Source organism: Eubalaena glacialis, chromosome 3 (genome assembly GCF_028564815.1).
Source record: "Eubalaena glacialis isolate mEubGla1 chromosome 3, mEubGla1.1.hap2.+ XY, whole genome shotgun sequence".
Lineage (NCBI taxonomy): Eukaryota > Metazoa > Chordata > Mammalia > Artiodactyla > Balaenidae > Eubalaena > Eubalaena glacialis.
Window position 1 is genome coordinate 76,361,945 of NC_083718.1, and position 25,347 is coordinate 76,387,291.

Sequence of the window (25,347 nt, forward strand, 5' to 3'; positions counted from 1 at the left end):
CATTTTAGAAATAGCAACAGCATGGAGGATGGGTTGGAAATAGATGAAGCTGGTCTTAGGGAGAATAATTTAATTTAATAATTTAATTCCACTACTTGCAGTGATAAGTGGAAAATGATGAGGGCCTGAACTCAGCTAAGAGGTAGTGGGCATGTAGAGGCCAGGAGACAGGAATGACAGGGCATGGCATCTGATCTTTTTTAGGGAGGGAGAGAAAAGGGGCTAGGTGACTCCCTGGCATCTGGCTTGACAGCAGGGAGAGGGTAGCAGTGGAAAAGAAGCAAAGGAAGAGGGTAAGAGAATGAATATGTATTGACTTCTTTCCATGTTCCAAGCACTGTGTAAGGAAGTTTACATATATCACTCTATTTAATCTTCACAACAAACCCAGCTAGTGGGTATCATTAAACCCTTTTTTCCAGATAAGAAAACCAAAGTTCAGAGAGTTTAACCTACCAGGCTACAACCAACACAGTTGTTTTTCAGAGCCTGGCCTAGGACAGGTATGTTGGAAGAGGGTAAGGACATCAGTTAACCCTGAAAGCCTGTTCATCATGGATGCCAGGGGCATCCTGCAGCACATATCCCAGCCTCAGTCCGCTCAGTGGGAGAGACCATGAAGCTGGGGGAGCATTTCTGTACATAAGAAGAGCAAGGTCAGAGAGGTATGTTCCTAAGACACCCCCTTCTCAAAGAACTGCAAGGTGGACTTCTCCAAGAACAAGAAGGCTCAGGGCCAGGGAATTCCCTGGCAGTCCAGCATTTAGGTCTCTGCACTATCACTGCCGAGGGCACAGTTTCAATCCCTGGTCAGGAAACAACAACAAAAAAAAGAAGGCTCAGGGCAATCCCTGGGCCCCAGGTGAAGGGGCAGCCCTGGGCCAGAACATCTCTCCTCTAGGCTGAACTTCTCCCTAATTCAGTACTGAGCTAGGAAAAGGAAGTCAGCCTCCCTTCCCCAGTCCGGGAATGGCCCAGCCTGATGATATCTGACTCTCATGGAGCTGGGTCTCAGTGACTTCAAATAATTAGGAAAGGAACCAAAAAAAAAAAAAAAAAAAGTAATTCAGCTAGCAAGAGCTGGAGTCAAAATTTGAACTTAAGTCTGTATGACTCCAAGCCACATGCGCTTTCTATTGGCTTGGCCAAAAAGTTCATTCGGGTTTTTCCATAACATCTTACAGGACAACCCAAACGAACTTTTTGACCAACCCAATACTTCCTCATGTTGGGATAGTCACCAAGTTAGGTTGTGTAGGAGAAATTAGTTTGTGGGGAGGTGACAATGATTTCCATTTTGTTTTTATTTTTTCCAGTTTTATTGAGGTACGGTTGACATGTAACATTGCGTAAGTTTAAGGTGTACATCATAATGACTTGATATGTATATATTGTCAAATGATTCACCTCACAGCTACAATTTTTTCCCTTGTAATGAGAACTTTTAAGATCTGCTCTCTTAGCAACCTTCAAATATACAATATAGTATTGTTAACTATAGTCATCATGTTGTGTACTACAACCTCAGAATTTATTTACGTTATAACTAGGAGTTTGTGCCTTTCGACCAGCTTCACCTCTCCCCCCACCTCTGCCAACCACCAATCATCTGATTTAATCTGATCTTTATTTCCATGAGTTTGGGTTTTTTTTTATCTTGGCCACCCTGAGTGATATGCAGGATCTTAGTTCCCCCAGGGTTCAAACTGGTGCCCCCTGCAGTGGAAGCGCGGAGTCTTAACCACTGGACCACCAGGGAAGTCGCCGAGTTTGTTTTTTTTTTAGATTGCACATATAAGTGAGATCATACAGTATTTGTCTTTCTCTTATTCCCTTAGCATAATTCCCTCAAGGTCCATCCATGTTGTCACAAATGGTAGCGTTTCCTTCTTTTTTATGGCTGAATTAAATATATATCATATATTAAATAGATATTATATATTATTTATGTATATATAAATATATATATATATCTCACATCTTCTTTATCCATTTATCTATTGATGGTCATTTAGGTTGTTTCCATGTCTTGGCTATTATAAATAATGCTGCAAAGACCATGGAGATACAGATATCCCTTTGGGACAGTGATTTTGTTTCCTTCAGATAGGTACCCAGAAGCGGAATTACTGGATCATATGGTCGTTCTATTTTTAATTTTTTGAGGAACTTCCATACTCTTTTCCACAGTGACTGTACCAATTTACATTCCCACCAACAGTGTACACAGTTTCCCTTTTCTCCACATCCTCACCAACAATTGCTATTTCTTTTCTTTTTTCTTGTGTGTGTGTGTGTGTTTATTGAGGTATAGTTGATGAACAGTATTACATAAGTTTCAGATGTACAACATAGTGATTCACAATTTTTATATTTCTTGTCTTTTTGATGATTGTCATTCTAACAGGTGTGAGGTGATATCTCATTGTGGTTTTGATTTGCATTTCCATAAATATTAGCGATGTTGAGCACATTTTCATGTACCTGTTGGCCATCTGAATATCTCCTTTGGAAAAATGTCTATTCAGGTCCTTTGCCCATTTTAAAATTGGATTATTTGGGTTTTTTGCTATTGAGTTGTATGAGTTCCCTATTTATTTTGGATATTAACCCCTTAACAGATGTGTGGATTGCAAATATTTTCTCCCATTCTGTAAGTGGCCTTTTCATTTTGTTGATCATTTCTTTTGCTATGCAGAAGCTTTTTAGTTTGATGCAGTACCACTTATTTTTTTATTATGTTGCTTGTGCTTTAGGGATCATAAAGCTTCACTGTAGACATACTGAATTTGAGATGCCTATGTGACATCCAGGTGAAGTCATCTAATAAACTATTGGGTATAGTAATCCTTGTACAAGTTATTTAAACTCTCTGGCCTCAGTTTTCTCATCTGTAAAGTGGTGATATTACTTATGTTTTAGGGTTAACACTGGTAAGGATTCTTACACAGTACACTGCTCATAATAAGAACAAATTAATGAAGCAATTAATACCTATAATATGATACATGATCTTTACCACACAATTTAGGGTTTGATTATATATTTCCTTGTAAGATCTAGGAGTTCCATTTACTTATGCAACCTCCATAATCAGACAGTAAATTCCTTGATAATAGGAACCCTCTCTTTTATCCCTTACCATAGTGCCTCACCACAGAGTGGGTACTTAATAACTTATTGCTAGAGTAAATCTGCAACTGTGGAAAAGGATAGGGGCCCAAGTAGGGAGGGCCCTATACTCCTCCTGTAGTCTCTCTCCCAGTTGGTGGTACCACCATCCACTCAATCACCCATGCTAGGAACCTGGAGTCATCTTTAACTCTTCCTCTTTCTCAACCTAGACATTCTAGTAATCACCAAGTTCCAATTATTTCACCTCCCATGTATTTTTCAAAACCCTCTCCTCCACTATATCCTACCACTATCCTAGATCAGGCTTAATCCCTCACCTACTTTATGGCAAGAGTTTCTAACTGGTTTCTTTGCCTCCAGTCCTGCCCCCTCAAATCTATCTTCCAAACAGCCAGTAGTTGGATATCTAGAATAGATCTGACCATGTCATTTCCCATCTTACCCTTTAAAAGCTTCCTGATGGACTTAAGCTGCTTTCTCTGGCACACGAGGCCTCCCACTCCAGCCTGAAATGTTATGCTCCAGCGAGAAAGACCTGTTCATGGTTCTACCATATTTACTTTTTTGTATCTGGCTTCTTGAACTTCTCAGGTTGTACCCTCTACCTGAACTACCTTTTATTTGTATCTGACTAACTCCTCCTTACCCTTTAAAAATCAACTCAGCTGTCACTCCTCCAGGAAGACTTTCCTGCCTCCTCCTCAACACCTCTTTGCCAAAGCAGGATTAGGTGCCCCTCTTCTGTAGTCTCAGAATGCTCTGTGCATAGCGTCATCAGTGATAGGATTATATTTCTTTTCTTTCTTTTTTTCGGCTGTGCCGCCCGGCATGCTGAATCTTAGTTCACCAACCAGGGATCGAACCTGCACCCCCTGCAGTGGAAGTGCTGAGTCTTAACCACTGGACCACCAGGGCAGTTCCTGATTATATTTCTTTATATCTATTTAAAGGTCTGTCTCTCCACTAGCACCTTTAAACTCCATGAGGGCAGGAGAGCATCTTATTCATCTTTTTTATCCTTAGTGTTTAATACATAATAGGTTCTCAGTCAGTATTTGTTGATTGAATGAGTTAGTATGAATTCTCACAGAGTATCACTCAAGCAAAGATACCAACAGATGCATATGCATAAATATGCTCACCGACTCCCAAGGACCAGATCCAAGCACCTGTGTTCTCTGGAGCTCAGCTTACTTCAAAATGCAGTAAGTTATACATAGTTGGATGTTGCACCTACGTGAGATGAAGGGGACCTAAACAAGTCTCTTTTTAACCCAATCTCTTCTCTCTGTCTCTGTCTCTCTAAGTGTATTTTTATGGCTCTAGCCTCCACTTGGGCCTTTAACTCACTGTTAGAGCATCATTAATTATAATTTAACCCTTAACTGAAGAAGCAGACGATATGCCAAAAAAAAAAAAAAGAAAAAAATGCTGTATTCTAGTGGGAGAACACTATATTAGTGCAGAAACAGCAAACACCCAGGGAGATGTACAGTGAGAAAGACCTTTCAAAGTGAAAGACTGAGATTTGGACCTTATTCCAGTGTGTGTGGGATCGGATTTATCCAACATAGATGTATCCAACATGTTACCCATCCCCAAAACATCCAAATAGCTTTTGAAATTACTTTTTCTGTTCATAAAGGTTGGGAGAGAGAGTGCATGTGTATGTGTATACACACATACCCACTTTTTCTTTTAGAAATTCCCATCTTTTTAATTTTTTAAAATTTTTATTTTATGTTGGACTATAGTTGATTTACAATGTTGTGTTGGTTTCAGGTGTACAGCAAAGTGATTCAGTTATACATATACATATATCAATTCTTTTTCAAATTCTTTTCCCATTTAGCTTATTACAGAATACTGAGCAGAGTTCCCTGTGCTATATAGTAGGTCCTTGTTGGTTATTTATTTTAAATATAGTAGAGTGTACCTGTCAATCCCAAACTCCCAATTTATCCTTCCCTCCCATCTTTCCCCCTTGGTAACCGTAAGTTTGTTTTCTATGTCTGTGAGTCTATTTCTGTTTTGTAAATAAGTTCATTTGCATCATTTTTTTGGATTCCATATGGAAGCGATATCATATTTGTCTTTCTCTGTCTGACTTACTTCACTCAGTATGATAATCTCCAGGTCCATCCATGTTACTGCAAATGGCATTATTTCATTCTTTTTAATGGCTGAGTAATATTCCATTGTATATATGTACCACATCTTTATCCATTCGTCTGTCGATGGACATTTAGGTTGCTTCCACGCCTTGGCTATTGTAAACAGCACTGAAATAAATATTGGGGTGCATGTATCATTCCAAACTATGGTTCTCTCCAGATATATGCCCATGAGTTGGATTGCTGGATCATACTGTAGCTCTAGTTTTAGTTTTTTAAAGGAACCTCCATACTGTTCTCCATAGTGGCGGCACAAATTTACATTCCCACCAACAGTGTAGTAGGGTTCCCTTTTCTCCGCACCCTCTCCATCATTTATTGTTTGTAGACTTTTTGATGACGGCCATTCTGACTGGTGTGAGGTGATATCTCATGGCAGTTTTGACTTGCATTTCTCTAATAATTAGCGATGTTGAGCGTATTTTCAACTGCCTCTTGGCCATCTGGACACTTACACACTTTTTACACTTGCAAAAATATTCTTCAGTGTCTATGGAGCACTAGACAACCCCAGTGAAGGCTCCTACTTCTGATTCTTAAACTTATTAATTAGATGTCCTTCATCTTGGCTCCATACAAACCAGGTACATAATTTGCAGGGCCCACTGAAAAATGAAAATGCAGAGCTCCTTGTTCAAACATCATTAAGAATTTCAAGACAGGACCTCCCTGGTGGCACGGTAGTTAAGAATCCACCTGCCAATGCAGGGAACACGGGTTCGAGCCCTGGTCCGGGAAGATCCCACATGCCGCGGAGCAACTAAGCCCGTGTGCCACAACTACTGAGCCCGAGTACCACAACTACTGAAGCCCGTGTGCATAGAGCCCATGCTCCGCAACAAGAGAAGCCACCACAATGAGAAGCCCGCGCACCACGACTAGAGAAAGCCCGTGCTCAGCAACGAAGACCCAATGCAGCCAAAAATAGATAAATAAATTTATTAAAAAAAAAAAAAAAAGAATTTCAAGACAGCGGCAACATCAGAGCATTAAACCAAGCCCTCTGAACACAGAGCCTGTGTGACTGCACAGGGCACACTCCCATGATGCCAGCTCTGATGCAAGAGCCCCCAGATCAATCCCATATATCTAATATTTTAGAGGCCATTCTGATTTAATTCTCAGCCCTCCCTTTTTGGGAAGTGGGACCTCTTCTAACTCTTTACATAAGCCCTTAATTAGACCCCAGTCTCTTTTGAAGAACTTTCCTTTTGGGAGCTTTGTACAATTGTTATGCCTATTCTTTTTTTTTTTTTTTTTTAATTTATTTATTTATTTATTTTTGGCTGTGTTGGGTCTTCATTTCTGTGCGAGGGCTTTCTCTAGTTGCGGCAAGCGGGGGCCACTCTTCATCGCGGTGCACGGGCCTCTCACTATCGCGGCCTCTCTTGTTGCGGAGCACAGGCTCCAGACGCGCAGGCTCAGTAGTTGTGGCTCACGGGCCCAGTTGCTCCGCGGCATGTGGGATCTTCCCAGACCAGGGCTCGAACCCGTGTCCCCTGCATTGGCAGGCAGATTCTCAACCACTGCGCCACCAGGGAAGCCCATGCCTATTCTTTTACTGTTGACATACTGCATGTGAAAAAGCTTGCTCTCTCCCTCTCTCCTCAGCAATAGGGAAAATCTACATGGATCTGATAAGGAGCAGTTTCTATCCTTGTTTTCCAGGTACTGAGGACCATAATCCCTAACTCTAAACACTAGCAGCTCTTGAGCTCAAGGGGAAAGCAGGGTCAAAGTGGGAAGAGAAGCAGGTAAGAAAACTTTCCGGCTCCAGAGACTAAAAGCAATAAAGTGCAGATAATGCAGGGGGTCAGGCCGAGGGCAGGTTTGGGAAGAGGCTCTGCAGGAGGGGAAGAAGGTCAAGGGTGGTCCAGAGCTGACTGATAACCCCTCTGACATTCAGGGGCCTGTGACAGCCACTGCAACACCTGAAGCCAGGGCCAGTGAGGAAGATGAGCCGAGGAATTGTGTGGTGTGCAGGCACTGAGCCACGGGTTGTCACTTCCATGCCCTGCCTTTTGAGGACTGCAAGGGTTCCTTCAGGTGAGAACCTCCTCCCCAACAGAAACGCTCTCCCAAACTGCCTGCCAGGCAGCCTTTAAGCCCTGGCACATGCCCAAGCTTGCCCAGTTACATCACTCCTGCATCCTGAAGCCTAACTACCCTGTGGCTAGCACGCTACAAATTGCCAACCTCAACACTTGTATAAACATGAGGCAAAATAACAAGGGGAAGGCTGAGTGCTTGTCCTATGGACACAACCCCTTAGTCAAGGGTACTCACTACCTGCAAAGCGCCAAACTAGTACAGCATCAGCTAGGCTTTCCTGACTGATTCTGTGCCCCCATGGAAATGCTTGAGATGCGTTGTATCCTCTCTACCCCTAGGGACCTCTGGGCACAGCTCAGAGTAGCCCATGTCACCACAGATTTTTTTTTTTTTTTTTTTTTTTTGGCCACTTGGCTTGCGGGATCTTAGTTCCCCAACCAGGGATTGAACCCCAGGCCCTCGGCAGTGAAAGCACATAGTCCTAACTGAAACCGTGCACCTCAGATTGGGACTCGAACCCACGGGGCTGGGCCTCGAACCCGGCCAAAACTCAGATTGGGACTTAAACCCTCTCGGCCAAGACTCGAACCCGGCCAAAACCTACGGTCTTCCAACTGAGATCACATACCTGGTTTCAGGACTTAATGAAGCTCAGGTTCTTGATGTCTCATCGCAGAAAGAATTCAGTGAGAGACAAAGCGATAGGTAAGAAGTGGATTTATTTAGAGAGAAGCACACTCCACAGACAGAGGGTGGGCCATCTCAGAAGGCGAGAAAGGCACCAGGGTATGGGGTTGTCAGTTTTTATAGGGGTGGGTAGTTTCATAGGCTAATAAGTGGGAGGAGTATTCCAGCTATTTCAGGAATGGGTGGGGATTTCCAGGAATTGGGCCACCACCCACTTTTTGATCCTTATGGTCAGCCTTGGAACTGTTATGGCACCTGTGGGTGTGTCATTTAGCTTGCTGATGTGTTACAGTGAGCGTATACTGAGGCTCAAGGTCTAGTGGAACTCGACTTGTCTGCCATCTTGGACCCATTTGATTCTAATCAGTTTATGTCATGTCCTTGGGCTATGTCATTCTTTCAAAGGTTGTGCCCTGCCCCCTTCCCTCCTGTTTCATAGCCACTGGACTGCCAGGGAATTCCCACCATAGTTTCTTTTTGACCATTTCATTTCAGCCCCTCACATACCTACCTGCTCGCTGCCATCCCCAACCCTCACAATGTCTCTGTCCTCTCAGGCGAACAGTCAGCAAAAGCACCGGTCTCACGTGCCCCTTTGCTGGAAGCTGGAAGGTCAACAAGGCCCAGAGGCGCCACTGCCCAGCCTGCAGTTTGCAGAAGTGCCTAGATGCTGGCATGAAGAAGGACAGTGAGTTGGCCCCCTACCATCCCGAGAATCCACTAAGTCCCTCCACTGACTATGCTTTGCCCTTGTTCCCACAGCGTGTTCTCCACAGGGCAGGCAGAGTAAGCTTTTTGAAACAAGTCAGACAATGTCACTATTCTGCTCAAAAACTCCAAGGGCTCCTCCTCTCTCTTATGGTCCATGATCTCATGGTCCAGCTCCTCCATACCACCTCTCAGATTTTACTTCCTACTCTTCCCCTTGCTCAACCCATCCAAGCCACACTGACGTCAATGCCATTCTCAAACACACCAAGCACACTCTTCTCAAGACTGTTGTAACTTATACTTGCACTTGCCATTGCCTCTACCTGGAATGCTCTTCCCCTAGATATTTATATGGCTTGCTTTTACTCTTCCATTTCTCAAATATAGTGCCTGTCACTTAGTAGGTACTTGATAATTGTTGAATTATTTAATGTTTTTTCTCTGCGCCAGGTAATAAGGCTCTGCCCCCAAAAGATAATGTAACTTGTAATCAACTTAAAGTAACAGAAATCAACTTGTCCAAGTCCACTCAGCTGAAAAGTTGTAGAGTCAGTATTCACCAGACCCTTGCTTTCTCCATGACGTCACACTGCTTTTCAATATGCAGCAGTGGAAAGGAAACTGTAGAAGTCAAAAAATCTTGAATTCAGTCTACATCACATAAGGATTTTGTGACCTTGGACCTGTCACTGGAATGTCAGTCTGTTTCTGAAAAATATGGATAATAACACCTGCCCTCTCCACCCACAGGATTGTTTCATTCAGTGAGACTTAACCTCAGAAGCTTTGAAATTATAAAGCTATGCAAACATAAGGTGCTGTTTTTGTTGTCACGAGCCCCCCCTCTTCAGTGCTCCCCCAGAAGCCAAACATCTCCTTATACTGTTCCCACTTTATTGTCTATCCTTTTTTTCCTTCCCACAGTGCATTGTTTTCTGCTGCAGTGACTCACAGGTTGGGGAAAGTGTACAGGAACTCCCTACCACCTGGAGCCCCTGGGACGTCAGCCAATCCCAAGGAGGCCTCAAGAACTCTCCTCCAGGGCTTCCCTGGTGGTGCAGTGGTTGAGAATCTGCCTGCCAATGCAGGCGACATGGGTTCGAGCCCTGGTCTGGGAGGATCCCACATGCCGCGGAGCAACTAGGCCCGGGAGCCACAACTACTGAGCCTGCGCGTCTGGAGCCTGTGCTCCGCAACAAGAGAGGCCGTGACAGTGAGAGGCCCGTGCACCGCGATGAAGAGTGGCCCCCACTTGCCGCAACTAGAGAAAGCCCTCGCACAGAAACAAAGACCCAATACAGCCCAAAAAATTAATTAATTAATTAAAAAAAAAAAAAAAAAAGAACTCTCCTCCCTCCCTGCATCCTTCATTACGCAGAGTGTCCGAGGGCCCCAGACCAGGGGCTGACAGAGAAAGGTGCTCTCTGCTGGTCTCAATAGCTTTGTCACATCCCTTCCCCGGGCACAGTGATCCCATGGGCAGAAGCCCGGGCGTTGCAGTGAGCAAGACAGGCCCAGCGACGGGCACAGCAAGCGTCGATGCAGCTGAGGAGCAGAGAGAGCTAGTCCAGACACTGCTGGGGCCCAAACTCGCCACATGGGCACCACGTTTGACCAGTTTGTGCAGTTCAGGGCGAGCATGTACAGGATTCAAGCTGAAATGTGACCAAAAGGTGCCCAAGGAGGCTGGTCTGAGGGAGGGGGCTGTGTGCCACGCACCAACAGAGGACAGGACTTCTCCAGAACCCCAGCCGAGGCAGACTCCTTAGCCCGGAACCCTTCCAAGATAAAGCTGGAGAGGCCTAAAAGAGATCCCTAGGACCGGGGCCTCTCACCCAGGCTCTGATCTCTGCAGCCTCCAGCTCATCTGTTCATCCATCACCAGCGCCGCCCACCCAGTTCCCCGTACTGCCTCTGCTCACGCATTTCGCAGACATCAACACTTTCATGGTACAGCAAATCATCAGGCTCACCAAGGATCTGCCCCTTTCGGTATGTGACCTCCCCTTACCTTTCAGGAAGAAAACACTCCAGTAAATTATAATCCCACCCTCACCACCCCCACCCTCCACCAAAAAAAAAGGTCACTAACCAAACTAACCCATCGCTCAGCCTTTTCAAGTACCAGGTCTTGAATTCCCAGCTTTTTTAAGTGTCTCAATCAGAACTGGGAGTTCCTCTCCCTCTCTGAAGTTCAGGCTAGAGTCTAAACAGCAGGTTTCCTGCTCTGGCCCATGGAGGACCAGATCTCCCTTCTCAAGGAAGCAGCTGTAGAAATGTCACATTGCACTCAATACCACTTTCTGTCTCCAAACACAAAACTTCCTCTGCGGGCCTCTTCGCTACACAGTAGAAGATGGAGTGCATGGTGAGATGGTGCTAGAATAGTAAAGGGCATGCATCCCTTCGGTATGGTATGTGGCGAGGTGACCTGCAGGCTCCTAAGCCTGGTATCTCCCACAGTGGGGTTCCAGGAAGAGTTTTTGGATTTCTCTTCGGCTTCCATAGGACACTGCGCCGACTGCAGCTCCAGGAGCCTGGAGTATGTGTTCATGGCTGCCATGGCCCTCTTCTCTCCTGGGAAGCATCCCACAAAGCCCAGAAGCTTTTGTTCCACCACCTCTGCCCAAACTCCCAGCTCCCTGAATCCATCCATCCAGGCCTTTTAGTCTTCAAACCTGTGGAATGGGTCTATCCCAGTCTTGGCTCCCCAGGGCACCATGCAGGCCACCCGCAACCTCCCACCTTGTCCTTCCCCACTCCCTATCTTACAGACCGGCCTGGGATAACCCAGAGAGAGGGGACTGATCAGTTGCAAGAGGAGATAGTGCTGACTCTGCAGAGCTATATCAAAGGCCAGCAGCAAAATCCCCGGGACTGGTACAGTGGGACTGGGCGCGTGGAGGCTGTGCCAGGGTGGGAAGGAGTTAGGGAGACACTGAACTCAGGATGAGTGCTTTTACTGTCCTTTCCTTTGGGAAACCAGGGCCCCTGGGGGTCTAGTCCTTCCCTCCCATCTCATAGAGTTCCGGCATTCAAATTGCTCCTACGGCTGTTTCATCTCACTTTTTCCAGATTTTTTTATTCAGGAGAGATGCAAAGTAGTAGCTCACAGGCTTGGTATAATAGCATTCCTGAGATTGATGACATCCATCACCTCACCAATCCAACTCCTCCAGACTAAACAGCCTTTCAAGAACCTTGTTCACTCTCTTTCCTTGGCCCTTCCCCTCCTCTCCATTGGTCCAATTCCTTTAAATTTTCATTCCCCTTGAAGTTATGGTCGTTCAATTTCATGGCCAACGCCAGTCCCTGGTTCAACAGTCCATGATCTAACCAGGCTCTGAAGTACACTCCACTTCTGTTTTGCTTATTCCTCCATGTGCCAGTTTGGCCAGGAGAGGGTTGCTTTATACCATAGAACACACCCACCTTCTAGAACCTGCTCTAGAAGGCCAGATCCTCAGATTCCACACAGCTGAATATCTGGCAAAGTCTGGGGCTTTCTTCACACTTGGCCCTCTGAGCTCTGGGTTCAAGAAAAACGGCATGGTGAGAGAAGTCAGTGTCAGATAGAGGCCCCACTGGGGACTTTTGGAACTTTTGATACATTTGTCACATCAGAGCATATTTTCCCTAGTGTTCAGACCTAGCTTCACAGAGAGGCAGTTTAGGGGGTCAGGGCCTCAGGACAAGACTCTCAGCTGCCTGTCTCTCTCCTCCTTCCCTGGTGACCCCAAAGGTTTCTATATGCGAAGCTGCTGGGCCTGTTGGCTGAGCTCCGAAGCATTAACAATGCATATTGGTACCAAATCGCGAACATCCAGGGGACTGTCCACCATGGTGCCACTGCTCCAGGAGACCTGCAGCTGAGGCCCAGTTCGCCTCCTTCCCCAGCCCACCTGGACACGCTGGACCGGAAAGGGGAAAATGCTCAAACCAGAGGCTGGAGCCAGTAAACAGGGAGCCCACTGGTTGCAATGAAAGATAAAAGCAATATCTGCCTCTTCATGCGGTAATGGGGAGAATGAGGGGTGGCCATGGGGACAAAGTTGTTCTCTGGAAGCACAGAAGATGGGGAAGGAGGAAGCCTCAGGGCTAAGAGGTAAAGAAGCTCCGTCTGGGAATAGGTGGGCCCCACTTTCTGAGGTCAAAGATTTAGCCCTTCAGCCCTTCTTTCCCAGCCTTGGGAAACTCTGGGATGGAAAACAGGATGGGGAGCTAATCCCATGCAGATTTTTCTGCTCTGAAGAGGAAGAGGCTAGGAGCTTTAATCCATAAGGAAATGAAGGAGGTGGGAGTGAGGGGAGAAAATGCAGCCAGACAGACCCCTTAATCCTTCTCCCTTAGTCCAGAGCCATAAGAGTATGGGAAGATGAAACTGGGGCTGATGGCAGAGGTGGGAGCCTCAAATCACTGCCTCAGCAGCTGCCTCTGTGGCAGCTCCAGTTCTGAGGAGGGCATGTATTGTCCCCACTCTGCTCCTGGGACCTAGAGGTCACCCAGCAAGGTGGGCTCTTGAGAGGGGCCTAGTTCCTGGCCCCAGGGCACCTGACTCAGAGGTTCCAGCTGTTATGGGGGCTGGCTCTGGGACAACCTCAGCCCACAGTGATGCTGAAGCCACAGTGGAATCTGTTGCGCCAGTGATTAAGGAAGGCTCCAAGGGCGAGGGTGACGGGCAGGGGGGGCATCTTCTTCTCCAGCACAGCACCCACACACCAGTTACTATCCACCAAGCCTGTTGGGGAAGAGAATATACACTAGGTTATCTAACAGGGCTCGGAGAAAGGGGCCAGCAGAGTAAGGTGGGGCTTCCCTCCCGCTGTCCCCCACCCCAATACCTCAGCACCTCCGAATGTCACCTGAATAACCCTCACCTCTAAATACCATGTTGGCCTGGGGCAGAGTCAGGTGGTAACCAAAGGAGAAAGTTGTGTCTTGTAGCCTCGTATTTGCCTCAAACTCCACTCCAACCTGAACCTGAGAACCACGGGCAAGGATGGGAGAGGGATCTTTCTCAGTGAAGACTAGAGGAGTCCTGACAGGGCATCAGCAGAATGAAGGTGCGCGTGAAACGTATATGTAGTGAGGGTAGGAAGAACAGTGGGTCAGCAGGGCCTGTGGAGGTTGGGAGGGAATTATTGGGGCGGGGGATGGGATGAGTAGACTCACCTGTTCGTTTGCCTTGTGGTAATAACTTGCATGGGCCCCACCTGATCCCACATTCAAGGTAGCTACCCAGTGTACAGCTGTCAAAACCAAAGTACAAGAGAAAAGGAGTGTTACTGTACTAGCACACAGGCCAGGACCCCAGCCAAGTCCAGAATTTCCCTCCATGTCACTATTCCTCCTCACCCCATACCCGAGTACTTCCCAGCCAGTGTCAAAATGGCCCCCTCTTCGCCTGGCCGCCGGTGATAAACTAGCTCTCCTCCCAACACCAGCCGATGAGTGAGGCTCTGCAGGAAATGAGCGACCATGATCACTGTGGGGTGGGGAGACATGGAGTCACTCATAGAGACAGGCCCTCTACCTCACCCCCAGCAGCCCCCCACCCCAGGCTGCCCCAGAAAGTTTCTTTTCTAATCCCTGAACTGTACAGACAATGAAAAGGCATAGCCAGCATTAGCAAGTGGGCAGCCAAGACAAAAAGAACCCTGTACCAATTCCTCACCCGATTCCCCAATCAGGTCAGGATTTCCTAGGGTCAGAGTGGCTGTGTAGTCATCTCCCCGATACTCGCCATCAAACTGCCACGTCAGGAACTTGGCCTGCTGCGTCTGGGTAGGGAGAGGGAGAAGTAAAATCTCCCTCCCTATTTATGATCACTGTTGCCTCTGCTCCTCCCCCTGAGCCCCCAGAGCAGGACACTCATGGGGGAGAAAGAGGAAATGCTTCAGTAGATGAAGGCAGGAACCATGGGTCACCTGGAAGACAGCCTTGGCTCGGAGCCGCTCTGCCAAGAGGAGCAGGACCTGGGCGTTGAGGCTGCCACTGCTATCCATATCCCCGACCACAGTGGGGAACACCTGTTGAAGAGTGTCCAGACTAAGACTGAGCTGGGTGGCACCACTCAGCCTAAATCCAAATGTAGGATTTCTTTAACGGTACCCAGCGCCCCCTAGTGGAGCCACAAGGACAAACTCCCAGCTCATCACAGAAATGTTTCCCCACCCTCTCGCATTCAGCAGAAACCCAGAGGAGGTGCCCTGCCCATTCTTCCCCATAACACACACATTTCCTCCTCCTCTACACCTGGGTCCTAGCTGGGCTTTTAGGGAGATAACCCAGGTGTGTGGAGCCCTCACCTCAGTTGGGCTAAGTTGCCAGTCCCCTGCATAGGCCGCATGGAGATGATAGCCAGGCAAGCCCAGAGCACTCATGTGCACAGTGTGAGCCACCTGAGGAAAGAGAAGTTAATGGAGGAGAGAGCATTTCTGCTCTATTTCAATCCCCCATCCCATCCTTCATTTTTTCCCCATCCAGCAGGTCTTTTAAGAAACCCAAACATTCCAACATATACAGAGGGTCACCAGATTAAAAGCAACAAGTCCCACAGGCAAAGGAAGTAAAGAGAGCCCCCATATTCTCTCTCTTTTGTCCCATATAGCCTGGCTAAGGCTGGAGTACAAAGGAAAGGATCCAGAGACAGGGAGGGAGGAATTGAAAGGAGGGGCCAGAAAAGTGGGAGCACCTGGAAATGGCTGCTCAGAACCTTGTTGACAACGAGCTTCACTCCCTCCATCTGTGCTGGGAATACATCTGAAGCGGGTGGAGGGGAGGGGAAGGGAAGGAATAAGCACAGACAAGGAACCCCTACCCCATGAAGTAGTCTCCCCTTTCAATCCCATAGAAAGTGCTTTGGAGGAATTGACCTCCTTTCAAGTCCTGTAACAGGAAGTGCTCCGCTCCACTGAGCACCTGATCCTCCCTGAGGCTGCACGCCCCAGCTGTGATCTCCCCCTTTCTGCTCCCATCACTGGACACCCACCATTCAAGACCCTCCCCTTCTCTGCCCCTTCAACCTGAGACACCCAGATGCCAAGTTCTCACCTTTGCACAGCCGGTGCAGCTCATCGAAGCTCCCAGGGTTGGGGAGAGGTTCCTCTCGACGGGGGCTCCGGCGGGGCAAAGCCCCCATCGGGGCCAGGCCCAACGTGTTCCCCATTTCAGTTCAGAGGTCAGGGGAGGGGCCGGGGTTCGCCTGGGAAAGGACGCTTTTGCTCCCTCTACCCCGCACGGGCCCCACCCCCCATTATCCGGCTCCCCAGTCCCAGAAACTTCCACATGGTCCGACGCTAGACCTGGAACAGGAAAAGTGGGGGGAGAGGGCACCGGTGGGGAGCTTGAACCCCAGCCACACTCCCATCCCATCTTTAATCCCTCACCCCCACCTGTCACCCCTGTACCCTCCCCCACTCTCTAATCCTAGCCTCCACCACAGACCTCACCCAGCTTCCTAGCCTTTCTGCTCTACATTCCTATGCTTCAAGGCGAGGCTTGCAATGGAGCAATAACCCTTACCGTCTCATACCATCATGCTGCCCCTTTCCCCCAGGCACACCCCGGTCATCTTGATGGGGGCAGCCATCTTGAATGATGGCAGAACTGCGGCTTCACGTTGCATTCCCAGCGTAGTCATGAACACCATCTTGGAACCGGGCGAAAAAAAGATTTCAGAGACCCAACCCTCCCTTGATTGGGCTCCGCCCAATCGATTAAAAAAAAAAAAAAAAAAAAAAGCTGCCTGGCTGCTGAGCATGGGCCAGTGGGAGAGGAGGACGCAAAGGAGTGACAGACTTCTCATCCAGAGAGCTCCAACCCCCGCACTGCAGAGACAGACGGGACTTGTTGGTAGCTGCTTAGACTTACTCAAGTCGATGGCCTTAGATCGCCCTGCCTTTCCAAGGTCGGGAAAAACCTTTGAGCGTGCAAGACACTAGAGGGAGCATCTTGGAGCTTGAGCCACTGAAGTTCCCTCCACCACATAGCCTGGAGACGCGTTTTGTGAAGGGTGGCGGAGGGAACTACTGTGAAAACTTCTTTCGAACACTGCTTCGGAACGCCCCTAGGCGCCCCCCACCCTCCCAGGCCCTGGGGACTTCTCCTCACAGTCCTGAACAGACACAGTACACCTCCAAATGAGTTCGACGTACAGGTACAGCTCTCCGTAGGAAAATGGACCTACACTTCCCTCCTGGAGGTCTGCACCTCTCAAAGTTGGCGCTCTTGTCCTCTTGGTAGAATGGGAATGGGTGTGAGAATTTGGGGTAGAGGAGCAGGGGCTGCAGCCTTAATTCTAGCAGAACTATTCCCTGAAACAATTGACCCCTGAAGTTAATCCTTCCTTCCCTGCTTCCTTAGGCAGAGTTGGCAAATAAAATCGAGGAATATGGACTCCTGCCCTCAATGCGCTCCACTCCAAAGCTACAGACAAGTCAATGGAGTGCCCTTCAAGAACTAAGTGCTCCACAGGGGAATAGTTGAAGATAGAATAAGATTTCTTAGGCTCTTGTCGCCTCCCCACTAGCTCTCACATCACCACTCCCGTCTCTCAGGAATGCTCTACGTATACTTTGAGGGCAAAAGGATGAAAGATACGAATACTTCTGGTATCTATTTAGCTGATTTCACCCAAATACCTTGGGCCTGGGGAATGCACCTCTGCCTTCCCTCACAGTCAGGGCTGGGACAAGGGTCAGGGCCTTGGTCAGAGGGATGCTATGGCTCCTGCTGACTCATATTGGCTGACCATTGCCTAGAACTGGTAAGGTGATCAAATGCCCAGAGACCTTCAACCTTTATCCTTGGTAGAAGCCTCTCATTCACCTCTTTTCCTGCCAGAGCACTCCAATTCAGGGGGAGGGCAGCGGCTGCTTTCTGAATTTGTTTTATTGGGGGTGGGCTGTGCTCATTGATCAGCACTCAGGAAGGTCATTCTGGGCTCTAGTGTTTTCTCTCCCATCTCATTCATTACACATTAACTCAAAAAGGTACAGAGTCAATCACACCTGGCCTCTGGCCCTAACCCTTATTGTCCTAACCTGCATTCCCCTCACCCCTGTCTCTGATTTTATGTCCTTTCTTCTGTTCCCCAATACCTCTCTGCCAAGTTGCAGTGATGGGGGATAGGGTTGGGAGATGAAATATACCCATAATGGGACAAAGATACCAAGGGCTGAGGGCTTGATATGTCAGAGCTCTCCAGGGGAAAAAAACCCTAGGAATCCTGCTTCCTGAAGAATTCAAATCCAAGGACTACTGGGCCCAGGCCCCAAAGGAATGGATCTTGAATAGGCCTAAAGTATACCCCTTTGGCATCCATTAAGGCCTGCACCCCCTGCCTCTTACCCCATCACCATGAGTCCCCTACGTGCTGTCCTCTCCTCCCCCCATTTCTCTAACTTGTTTACTCCAGTATAGCCCCTGCCCCACTGGACTCCTCCAAAGTACTTGTCACCTGACAGGGGGGTGGGGAAGCATACAGATATATAACCCCTGCCTCCCTAGCCAGGCCAGGCACAGACGGCAAGGACAGCAACGCTGACTAGGTAAAGTAAGGGAGTAAGAGGTGTGGGCAGCATCCAAAGATTTAACTGTAGAAAGGGAGGGAACCAGGTTGGCGTGGACATGTAGGTAGGGGTCTCTGGGGAGGGGCTGAAGCCCATTCGCTTCAGTGACCTTCCCTGCCCCCACCTGTTCGCAGGCCACTTTCCCTTCCATTAACACCATGAAGCTGCTTGCAATGACTGTGCTGCTCCTTACCATCTGTAGCCTTGAAGGTGGGTGCGATATGAAGAGGGGTCCCAAGGAGGAAAAGGTGCTTGGGTCCTAGCTCCCATCTGTCTGTTCTCCTATGCCCAGGTCTGGCAACCAGAGAGCTTAAAAGAAAAATCATTCCCTCTCTAAAGCCCAGAAAGTGCATCCAAAGACCTGGAGCTGGATACCTGTTTGGGGAGAGAGCTGAGAGCTGAGGCTGAATACTGGCAGAGATGTGGGACTCATTGTTGGGGACTCAGCTGAGGATGTGTGTGTGTGTGTGTGTGTGCATGTGTGTGTTTCTGTGTATGTGCAGGGGCTTTGGTTCGGAGACAGGCAGAGGAGCTGAATCTGCAGAGCCTGGTCTCTCAGTACTTCCAGACTGTGACCGACTATGGCAAGGACCTGCTGGAGAAGGCCAAGGGCTCAGAGCTTCAAATCCAGGCCAAGTAAGTCTCAACAAAGGGGGTTCATGGACCAGGGGGCTATGGAGAGAAAGAGGGGAAGCTGGGAGGTCCTACAGAAGACTGAGGTAAGGGGTGGGGGTTAGGGAGGATGAGGTTTAAATTGTAGAGAAAATTCCTTCATCACCCCACAGATCCCATGAACCTCTTGGACAGATAGGGGTAGCAGGAACTGGGCTTTGAATTTCTACCTCTATGGTCTGTTCCTCTGCCCAGCGGAGGGCTTGCCTCTCCTCCTAGGAGCTTTGCCATGCCAGGATAGACCAGGAACTAGAGTTTGGGGACTTGGGTCTCACCTCCCACCACCAAGAAGACCCCTACCAGTCCCTCATCCTGACTTCTAATCCCTCACATATCCAGGGCCTACTTTGAGAAGGCACAGGAGCAGCTGACGCCCCTGGTCAAGAAGGCTGGAACTGATCTGGTTAACTTCTTGAGCAGTATTATGGACCTCAAAACACAACCTGGTGCCAAGTGCATTGTCTAGACTATTGTCTTCCATCCCCAGCTGGCCCCTGGAACACCCACTGGCCAGGCCTAGAGCTCCTCTTCCTACCTACTCCTTGTTTTCTACGATAAATATTGAAGGAATCAAGTTGTGAGCCTGGTATGTTTTGGGGACTGGGAAAAGTAGGGGTAGTGGAGGAGGAGTAGGAGGGAGAACAAAGAGAAATCTGCTTCTAACAGGAGAGGGGTTTTGGTGTGAAGGGGTGGAGAAAGGGTTGAAGAGACCAGTGATGGAAATGACAGGGTAGGGGTGCCTGTGACTCCTCTCCAAACCTCAGGAATTTTTCTACAGGCCTGGGAATGGCCCTGCAGGAGAAACTAAAGAGACTTTGCCATGGACATGGTACCTTGAAAGGCATGAAAGGTTCATGAACTGAATCCCTAGACTCCTGGAGGTCACGGGAAATGAGAGCACCCTTCAGAATTTCCTCTATCATACTATGAAGAGGAGAAAGCTTCCCAAAAATGAGCACAAAGGTGTCACCCAAGGCCCCTCCCTTCCCTTCTGAGCCAGGGGAACACTGTGCTTCCCCCCATCCTGCAATAAAAGACTCCTCTCCCTGAAGGTGCTCTAATCCTTCCATTTGAAACCTCTCACCTAGACCCCCTGTCTGGGAACACCCATTCCAAGCCTCTCCCCCACTGTTATCTGGGTACTATTCATGGAACTGGCCCAAGTTCTGGTAGCCATCTTAGAGCCTGGAGCTAGTAGACGTGGTAGCCAGTTAAAGGCCTAACAGGTCTCCAACTTGATGGACATGTGGGACTTGAGAAATTTTGGTAGCTGTGATACCTGGATTAAATCAAAATGGAATGGAGGTCAGGCTGGACTGATGCAGGAGACTCACAATCACAAAATGGGAAAATGGGCATTTTCCAATAAAAGTTTACTTCACTTTATATTTAAAATAGTTACTTCTCTACCCCAACTCATTCCTCATATCTCATCTGAAATCACCTTTTCCCCAGACAGCAGAGATAGCTCCAATTTCTTCTGTATATATATATATTTTTTTTAAATTTTTATTTTATATTGGAGTTTTGTTGATTAACAATGTTGTGTTTCAGGTGTACAGCAGAGTGATTCAGTTATACATATACATGTATCTGTTCTATTTCAAATTCTTTTCCCATTTAGGTTATTACAGAGTATTGAACAGAGTTCCCTGTGCTATACAGTAGGTCCTTGTTGGTTATCTATTTTAACTATAGTAGTGTGTACATGTCAATCCCAAACTCCCAATCTATCCCTCCCCCGCTCTTCTGTATACTGATCAACCCCTTCAGTCTGGGCTTTAAGACCCTTACCACTCATGATTACTTTCTTCCCCTTTCTTTCTCAGTATCTATTTTTTTTTTCTCATGTGGCAAAACGTGCAGGGACAGAGATCTGTCCGTCACTTGCAAGATGACATTGGACAGGTTAATTAACTTCAAAGAGCCTGAATTTCCTCACAGTGTTAATGAGTGGATCAAATGGTACGACAGGATGGAAAACACATTGAAAAGTGTGAGTCACCGTGCAGTACAAAGTATTGCCCAGCATAGGGGGTTGCTAGGGGTAAGCCTGGAGACTCTGGACCCATTTGGACAGGGCTGCTGGATCAGAGGTAGAACTGACAGTATCAGATGGGATTCAGATACTACCAGGGAATCCTGCCTAGAAACAGGACAGGCACTGAGAAGGGGGATTCCTTCTCCACTCACCCATGCGGTTGGAGGACCTGGCCTCCCATCTGGACCTGACTTGTTCCCCTTTGCCTTACCCTCCTCCAACCCAGACCTGGCTCCCTCAGGTCCCTCTTGCCCCAGAATCCACTGAAAACACTGTTCCCATAAAACCTTCCATTGGGAGCATCACACAAGCTTTTGTCACACCATCCCTTCTGCATGTTTGGCTTTTCAGCTATGCTAATGCCCGTATGCATGTATATTGCGAGCTGTGATCACACTGCTCCCTGAAGCCCACTCTGATCTGGACTGGTGACTATTTGGGGTTGGACAGCCAGGCTTCTCCGCAACCCAACCTTGTTTCAGTTGTCAGACACAGAGGGCCAAGCTGGGTGCAGAAGTCACTTCTTGGGTTCAAATGTCTCTGAATGTGCCTAGACTCCCAACACATTACGCCCTGCTCCAGCACCCTGCTAGAGAGCCTGGGGGTCAAGGGTCTCATCCTTCCCCCAGTCACAGTCAGCATTCATCCCTCAATCAAGCAGAACAGCTCTGGTCTATTAGACTATGAGTTATGGAAGGTCAGGAATTAAATTTGCCTTGTGATATCTTCAGTATCCAGCCTAGGCTAGTAGAGGCTGAGTAAATGTATGTTAAATGAATGAATGAATAGAGTCCAGTCTGTGGTAGCTTTATTGATGTTAGTCCCTTCCCTTCCCATCGTTTAGTGGGAGTTGGGGATGGGGAAGAGGAGAAGGGTGGCATAAAGAGGTGAGACTAGAATATAAACATTAATGAAGAGCATCTGAGGCCTTTGACAGGGAGGAGGAACCACTGGTGTCTATTAATGGGGGGCATAGCGTCATTACAGGGATAGGGTCAGCTGGCATTAACGGCGGGGAGGCATATGTGATGCCAGCTACGAGGGCTGGGAGGAGAGTGGAAGAAGGAAGTGACCAAGGGCATCTGTTCTAAAGTTATTGTGGCGGTTTCTCATGCTTCAGGGTCTCATAAGTCTCCTGGTTCCGGGTGCTCAGGCCCTGGAGGTGGAAGTCAGAGGATAGTCAGGCGCTTGAGCCCATCACAGAGCCTCCTACCCACCCCCAGAGGCCCTACCCCTTCCAAAGTTCACTCAAAAGCCCACCCTCTTCTGCTGACTTCTTGGGACTGGGGTTGGGAGGCAGGTTCACTCACCGTGTAAATGCCATCTGATTTCTGCAGAGGTAAAAGGGGCAAGGCATTAGAAACCCACATCTCCTCCAGGGCCCCTCAGCATCTTCTTCCCTACCCAGGGAGGTATGTGGCCAGGGGTGGCTGGCCCCCTTGGGCTAGAGGGCACTCCCATGGATACTCTGGGGCATGAATGCACATTTGCCCATATGGCTACCAACACACATATACACACAACATACAACTCTCTCATGTACTCCTTGTCACTCTACACTTGACTCTTCCTCGTCACCTGTTGAATATTTTACTTGTGATTTGGCTAGGTGGCAGGGTGGGTAGGATGAGGTAGGAGGGGGACCTCTGAAGCTTATACAGATCAGCACTTGAGTCCCATGCCCCCCAGAGACCTCAGATCCCAAGGCTAAGGCCCCAGAAGGGCTGAGAGACTGAAAAATTGTTGATACCCAGTTGAGGAAGGGTCCATACCTCATGGCTGGCTGTAGCTGCCTTTCGCACCTGCAGCTGGAGTAGGGGAAAGGCCATTAGTACAGGTGAGGTTAGTGGCCCAACCCCACCTCCAAACGCTGTAGGGGAGCCCCTTTTATTCCCTCTCTTTGGAGCCATGCTGCCACCACCCTCCCACTTCTCCTTCCAGCCCTCACCCCACTCTGCCCAGCCTTACCTTGAGTCGACAGTAGAGCAGGGTGAGGATAATACCATATAGAAACAGGATCGCATCCAGGATATAGCAGAGCTGAGGCTCTCCCAGGGCCGCTGAGGATACAGAGGGTACCCATGGGGTCAGGGGCAGCAGGAAAGATCTGGTGCTCAGAGGAGAGAAAGAAAGGGCTCTGGGAGGTAGGACGGGGCTTGGAGGGGCACCTTCCCGGGGAAGAAACTTAATCTTCCTCTCTAGATTCCTATTTCTCTCACCTCTCCCTCTTCTTCCTCACCCTAGGGTAGGGGTAGGACAGGAAGTGTGAACAGTTCTGTTGTGATGGAACTTATAGGTTCTGAGAGTTGAGAGCTTCCCCCTCAGCCCCCAACCCTCTCTTTTTAGCACTGTGGGTTCCTCAGGTACCACTGAGCACTCCATAGCCCCCAAGGGACCCATTTGAGTTCACTGAGCCAAGACCAAAACCTCAGCCCAGGGGGGGTAAAGTGAGTGGAGGCAGTGAGAAATTTCAGCAAAGAAACCACACGGGTGTCTCTGCTAAGTCCTGTGACCTGTGGCTAAGGGCTGGACAGGAAGGGTGTGAGCTGAGGAAAGGAGGGAAGGCAATCACTCTATTATGGGTCATCTAGCCTCAGCCACATCGCTTTCTGTCCCCCCCGCAACTAAGACACTTAAATATGTAAAAACAAGGTGCCTGCTTTCCTTGGCCTTATAGATACCGATGGCTCTGCACATAAGGCTGAGCGAGTGTGTTAGCCCAGGCTCAAGGGAATGACCACAAGCTGTATGGATTCCGGCTCCGGGTACTCTGCCCTGTTACTCACTCTGGGCCACTGAGAGAGGAAGTTTCGTGCAAGGAAAAAAATCAAATAAAGTCTGAGCTCCAGCCTCTATCTGCTCTGACCCCTATCAGAAGAGCTCATGGGCATGTGACATACGGGTGAAGTACGTGTTATTCTGTGACGCTCTTTCACACACGGTTATTGCATAAATCTCAAAACTACCCCGTGAGGGAAACATCATCGCCATTTTGTAGATGACGAAACCAAGGCTCAGAAAAGCTTAAGTAATTCATTTAGGGTCATAGCGTTAAGTGCCAGAGCTGGAATTCAAATTCAGGCTTTCTGCTTTCCAAGTTTGTGCCCTCTCTTTTATGCCTCAGTGCCCCTGCTCCCTCATCCCATGGCAGCAGACTGGCCGCTCACTTAGTCCTTCCCTCCATCTTCACAGCTGGGCTGGTGGAACTCCATCCCGGTTCATCTCTTTTAATTTCCCCACTTTCCCTGAAGTTTCACTAACCTCTTCCTCCCCGAACCCCAGCTGTAACTATCCCTCTTCAAAACACAGACAATCCAAACAGAGCAAGGAGAGTTTCGAGAACGCCTGGAGCCTCAGAGCTGCAGAGGACTTCCCATTTCTGCCTGCATTTCTCAGCTGACGCTCAGCTCTCTGGAACTGGGCATTGTACGCTGCCCACCCTCACATCAACTGTACCTTAGTGATGACCCACAGAAGCCGCAATCACGTATTTGACTATCCCTGCCTCACTCCTAAACACAAGGACAGGCCCCTGCCTTCCTAAAAGGGGCTTTATAAATATTATTTAACCAGCTAGAGATCAGTTCCCAGTGGCTAAGACCAAAGGCACCCCACAGAAAATGCTGATCATGGGAAACGGAATTTTTCCCCAGACCAGCTTTTCATGTCATACACCCACTCCCCTCCTCTGCCAAACTGAAGACTTACGTGTGTATCAGTCCTGAAAAAGTAAGAAGGGGACAAGAAAGGAGGGAACTACAATTCCTGCGCCCTGACGGAGACTGGACAGGACCAGCCTCAGGGTCTCTGTGCCCATCCTCCCAGTGCCAGCCTTCCTCTGCCTGTCCCTGCCTCAGCCCTCAGACACACGCCCTTGATTCCCACCCTGGAGCCCAGCTCACTGTCCCTCACCAAAGCCTCTTACCTGCTTGTTCAACCAAAAGGAGTAAGAGCAAGACCACTGCTGGAAACATCTTGGGCAGGGGCTGAGGGGCCGTGAGCTGGGGATCGGACGCTCCGATGGCACTGTGCAGCTGTGCTCTGCGAGCGGCTCCCTGACCACAGAGTTGCCCCCTTCCTGCCACGCCTTCCTCTGAGCTCTGGCCCCTTCCCCTTCCTGCACTAGAGACCGGGCGGCTCCCGGAAGGGCCAACTAAGGGAGCTATGAGATCTGGTCTCCTATGCCTCCGTCCTTCAGTGACCAAGCCCCTGCTACCATGGAAACAGGCGACACCCATGCTTGGGAAAGGCTATCTAAACCCGCCATCTCACTCTAGCCCTGTTCAGAGACAGAGCTCTGATA

General features: G+C 48.6%; 4 protein-coding genes across 6 annotated transcripts; 2 read left to right on the forward strand and 2 right to left on the reverse strand.

Annotated features, from left to right (window-relative positions):
* The first annotated feature begins 7,112 nt into the window (after positions 1-7,112).
* On the forward strand, positions 7,113-12,632 carry NR1I3 (nuclear receptor subfamily 1 group I member 3). The gene is given in 16 exon segments (XM_061183797.1): positions 7,113-7,121; positions 7,216-7,355; positions 8,606-8,736; positions 10,228-10,305; positions 10,308-10,334; positions 10,337-10,392; positions 10,615-10,645; positions 10,648-10,755; positions 10,977-11,034; positions 11,036-11,127; positions 11,223-11,246; positions 11,249-11,298; positions 11,300-11,336; positions 11,531-11,639; positions 12,502-12,586; positions 12,588-12,632. Coding segments are annotated over 16 exon segments (1,080 nt in total).
* Positions 11,815-16,392, reverse strand: TOMM40L (translocase of outer mitochondrial membrane 40 like). Of its 3 annotated transcripts, XM_061183186.1 has the most exons (10): positions 16,284-16,388; positions 15,813-16,063; positions 15,454-15,521; positions 15,068-15,160; positions 14,687-14,788; positions 14,434-14,539; positions 14,122-14,244; positions 13,932-14,008; positions 13,637-13,739; positions 13,263-13,497 (listed from the first exon to the last, which is right to left on the reverse strand). In XM_061183186.1, exons 2-10 carry the CDS (start codon positions 15,925-15,927, stop codon positions 13,358-13,360), a joined length of 927 nt encoding a protein of 308 aa, XP_061039169.1. In that variant the 5' UTR covers positions 15,928-16,063; positions 16,284-16,388; the 3' UTR covers positions 13,263-13,357. The 3 variants fall into 3 exon arrangements, with proteins under 3 accessions (XP_061039170.1, XP_061039169.1, XP_061039171.1); XM_061183187.1 differs by lacking the exon at positions 13,637-13,739 and having other exon boundaries at positions 11,815-13,497; XM_061183188.1 differs by lacking the exon at positions 13,637-13,739 and having other exon boundaries at positions 14,122-14,218; positions 16,284-16,392.
* A 1,897-nt stretch (positions 16,393-18,289) lies between these two features.
* Positions 18,290-19,530, forward strand: APOA2 (apolipoprotein A2). Its single transcript, XM_061185814.1, has 4 exons — positions 18,290-18,310; positions 18,466-18,541; positions 18,835-18,967; positions 19,343-19,530. Exons 2-4 carry the CDS (start codon positions 18,490-18,492, stop codon positions 19,467-19,469), a joined length of 312 nt encoding a protein of 103 aa, XP_061041797.1. The 5' UTR covers positions 18,290-18,310; positions 18,466-18,489; the 3' UTR covers positions 19,470-19,530.
* A 2,305-nt stretch (positions 19,531-21,835) lies between these two features.
* FCER1G (Fc epsilon receptor Ig) lies at positions 21,836-25,181 on the reverse strand. The gene is made up of 5 exons (XM_061185815.1): positions 24,970-25,181; positions 23,013-23,104; positions 22,817-22,852; positions 22,355-22,375; positions 21,836-22,200 (listed from the first exon to the last, which is right to left on the reverse strand). The coding sequence occupies exons 1-5, from the start codon at positions 25,016-25,018 to the stop codon at positions 22,138-22,140; spliced, it is 261 nt and encodes an 86-aa protein (XP_061041798.1). The 5' UTR covers positions 25,019-25,181; the 3' UTR covers positions 21,836-22,137.
* Between the last annotated feature and the right edge of the window lie 166 nt (positions 25,182-25,347).

What these genes read in the sequence shown, in the direction of transcription:
- APOA2 (XM_061185814.1), top strand. Translation starts at nt 18,490, where the DNA reads ATGAAGCTGCTTGCAATGACTGTGCTGCTCCTTACCATCTGTAGCCTT. An exon ending in TACCATCTGTAGCCTTGAAG is followed by an intron (nt 18,542 to 18,834) that starts GTGGGTGCGATA and finishes GTGTATGTGCAG; the next exon opens with GGGCTTTGGTTCGGAGACAG. An exon ending in GAGCTTCAAATCCAGGCCAA is followed by an intron (nt 18,968 to 19,342) that starts GTAAGTCTCAAC and finishes TCACATATCCAG; the next exon opens with GGCCTACTTTGAGAAGGCAC.
- TOMM40L (XM_061183186.1), bottom strand. Translation starts at nt 15,927, where the DNA reads ATGGGGAACACGTTGGGCCTGGCCCCGATGGGGGCTTTGCCCCGCCGG. An exon ending in GCTGCACCGGCTGTGCAAAG is followed by an intron (nt 15,522 to 15,812) that starts GTGAGAACTTGG and finishes CACCCGCTTCAG; the next exon opens with ATGTATTCCCAGCACAGATG. An exon ending in ACTGGCTGGGAAGTACTCGG is followed by an intron (nt 14,009 to 14,121) that starts GTATGGGGTGAG and finishes TGGTTTTGACAG; the next exon opens with CTGTACACTGGGTAGCTACC.
- FCER1G (XM_061185815.1), bottom strand. Translation starts at nt 25,018, where the DNA reads ATGTTTCCAGCAGTGGTCTTGCTCTTACTCCTTTTGGTTGAACAAGCA. An exon ending in CCTTTTGGTTGAACAAGCAG is followed by an intron (nt 23,105 to 24,969) that starts GTAAGAGGCTTT and finishes CTGTATCCTCAG; the next exon opens with CGGCCCTGGGAGAGCCTCAG. An exon ending in CAGCTACAGCCAGCCATGAG is followed by an intron (nt 22,376 to 22,816) that starts GTATGGACCCTT and finishes TTACCTCTGCAG; the next exon opens with AAATCAGATGGCATTTACAC.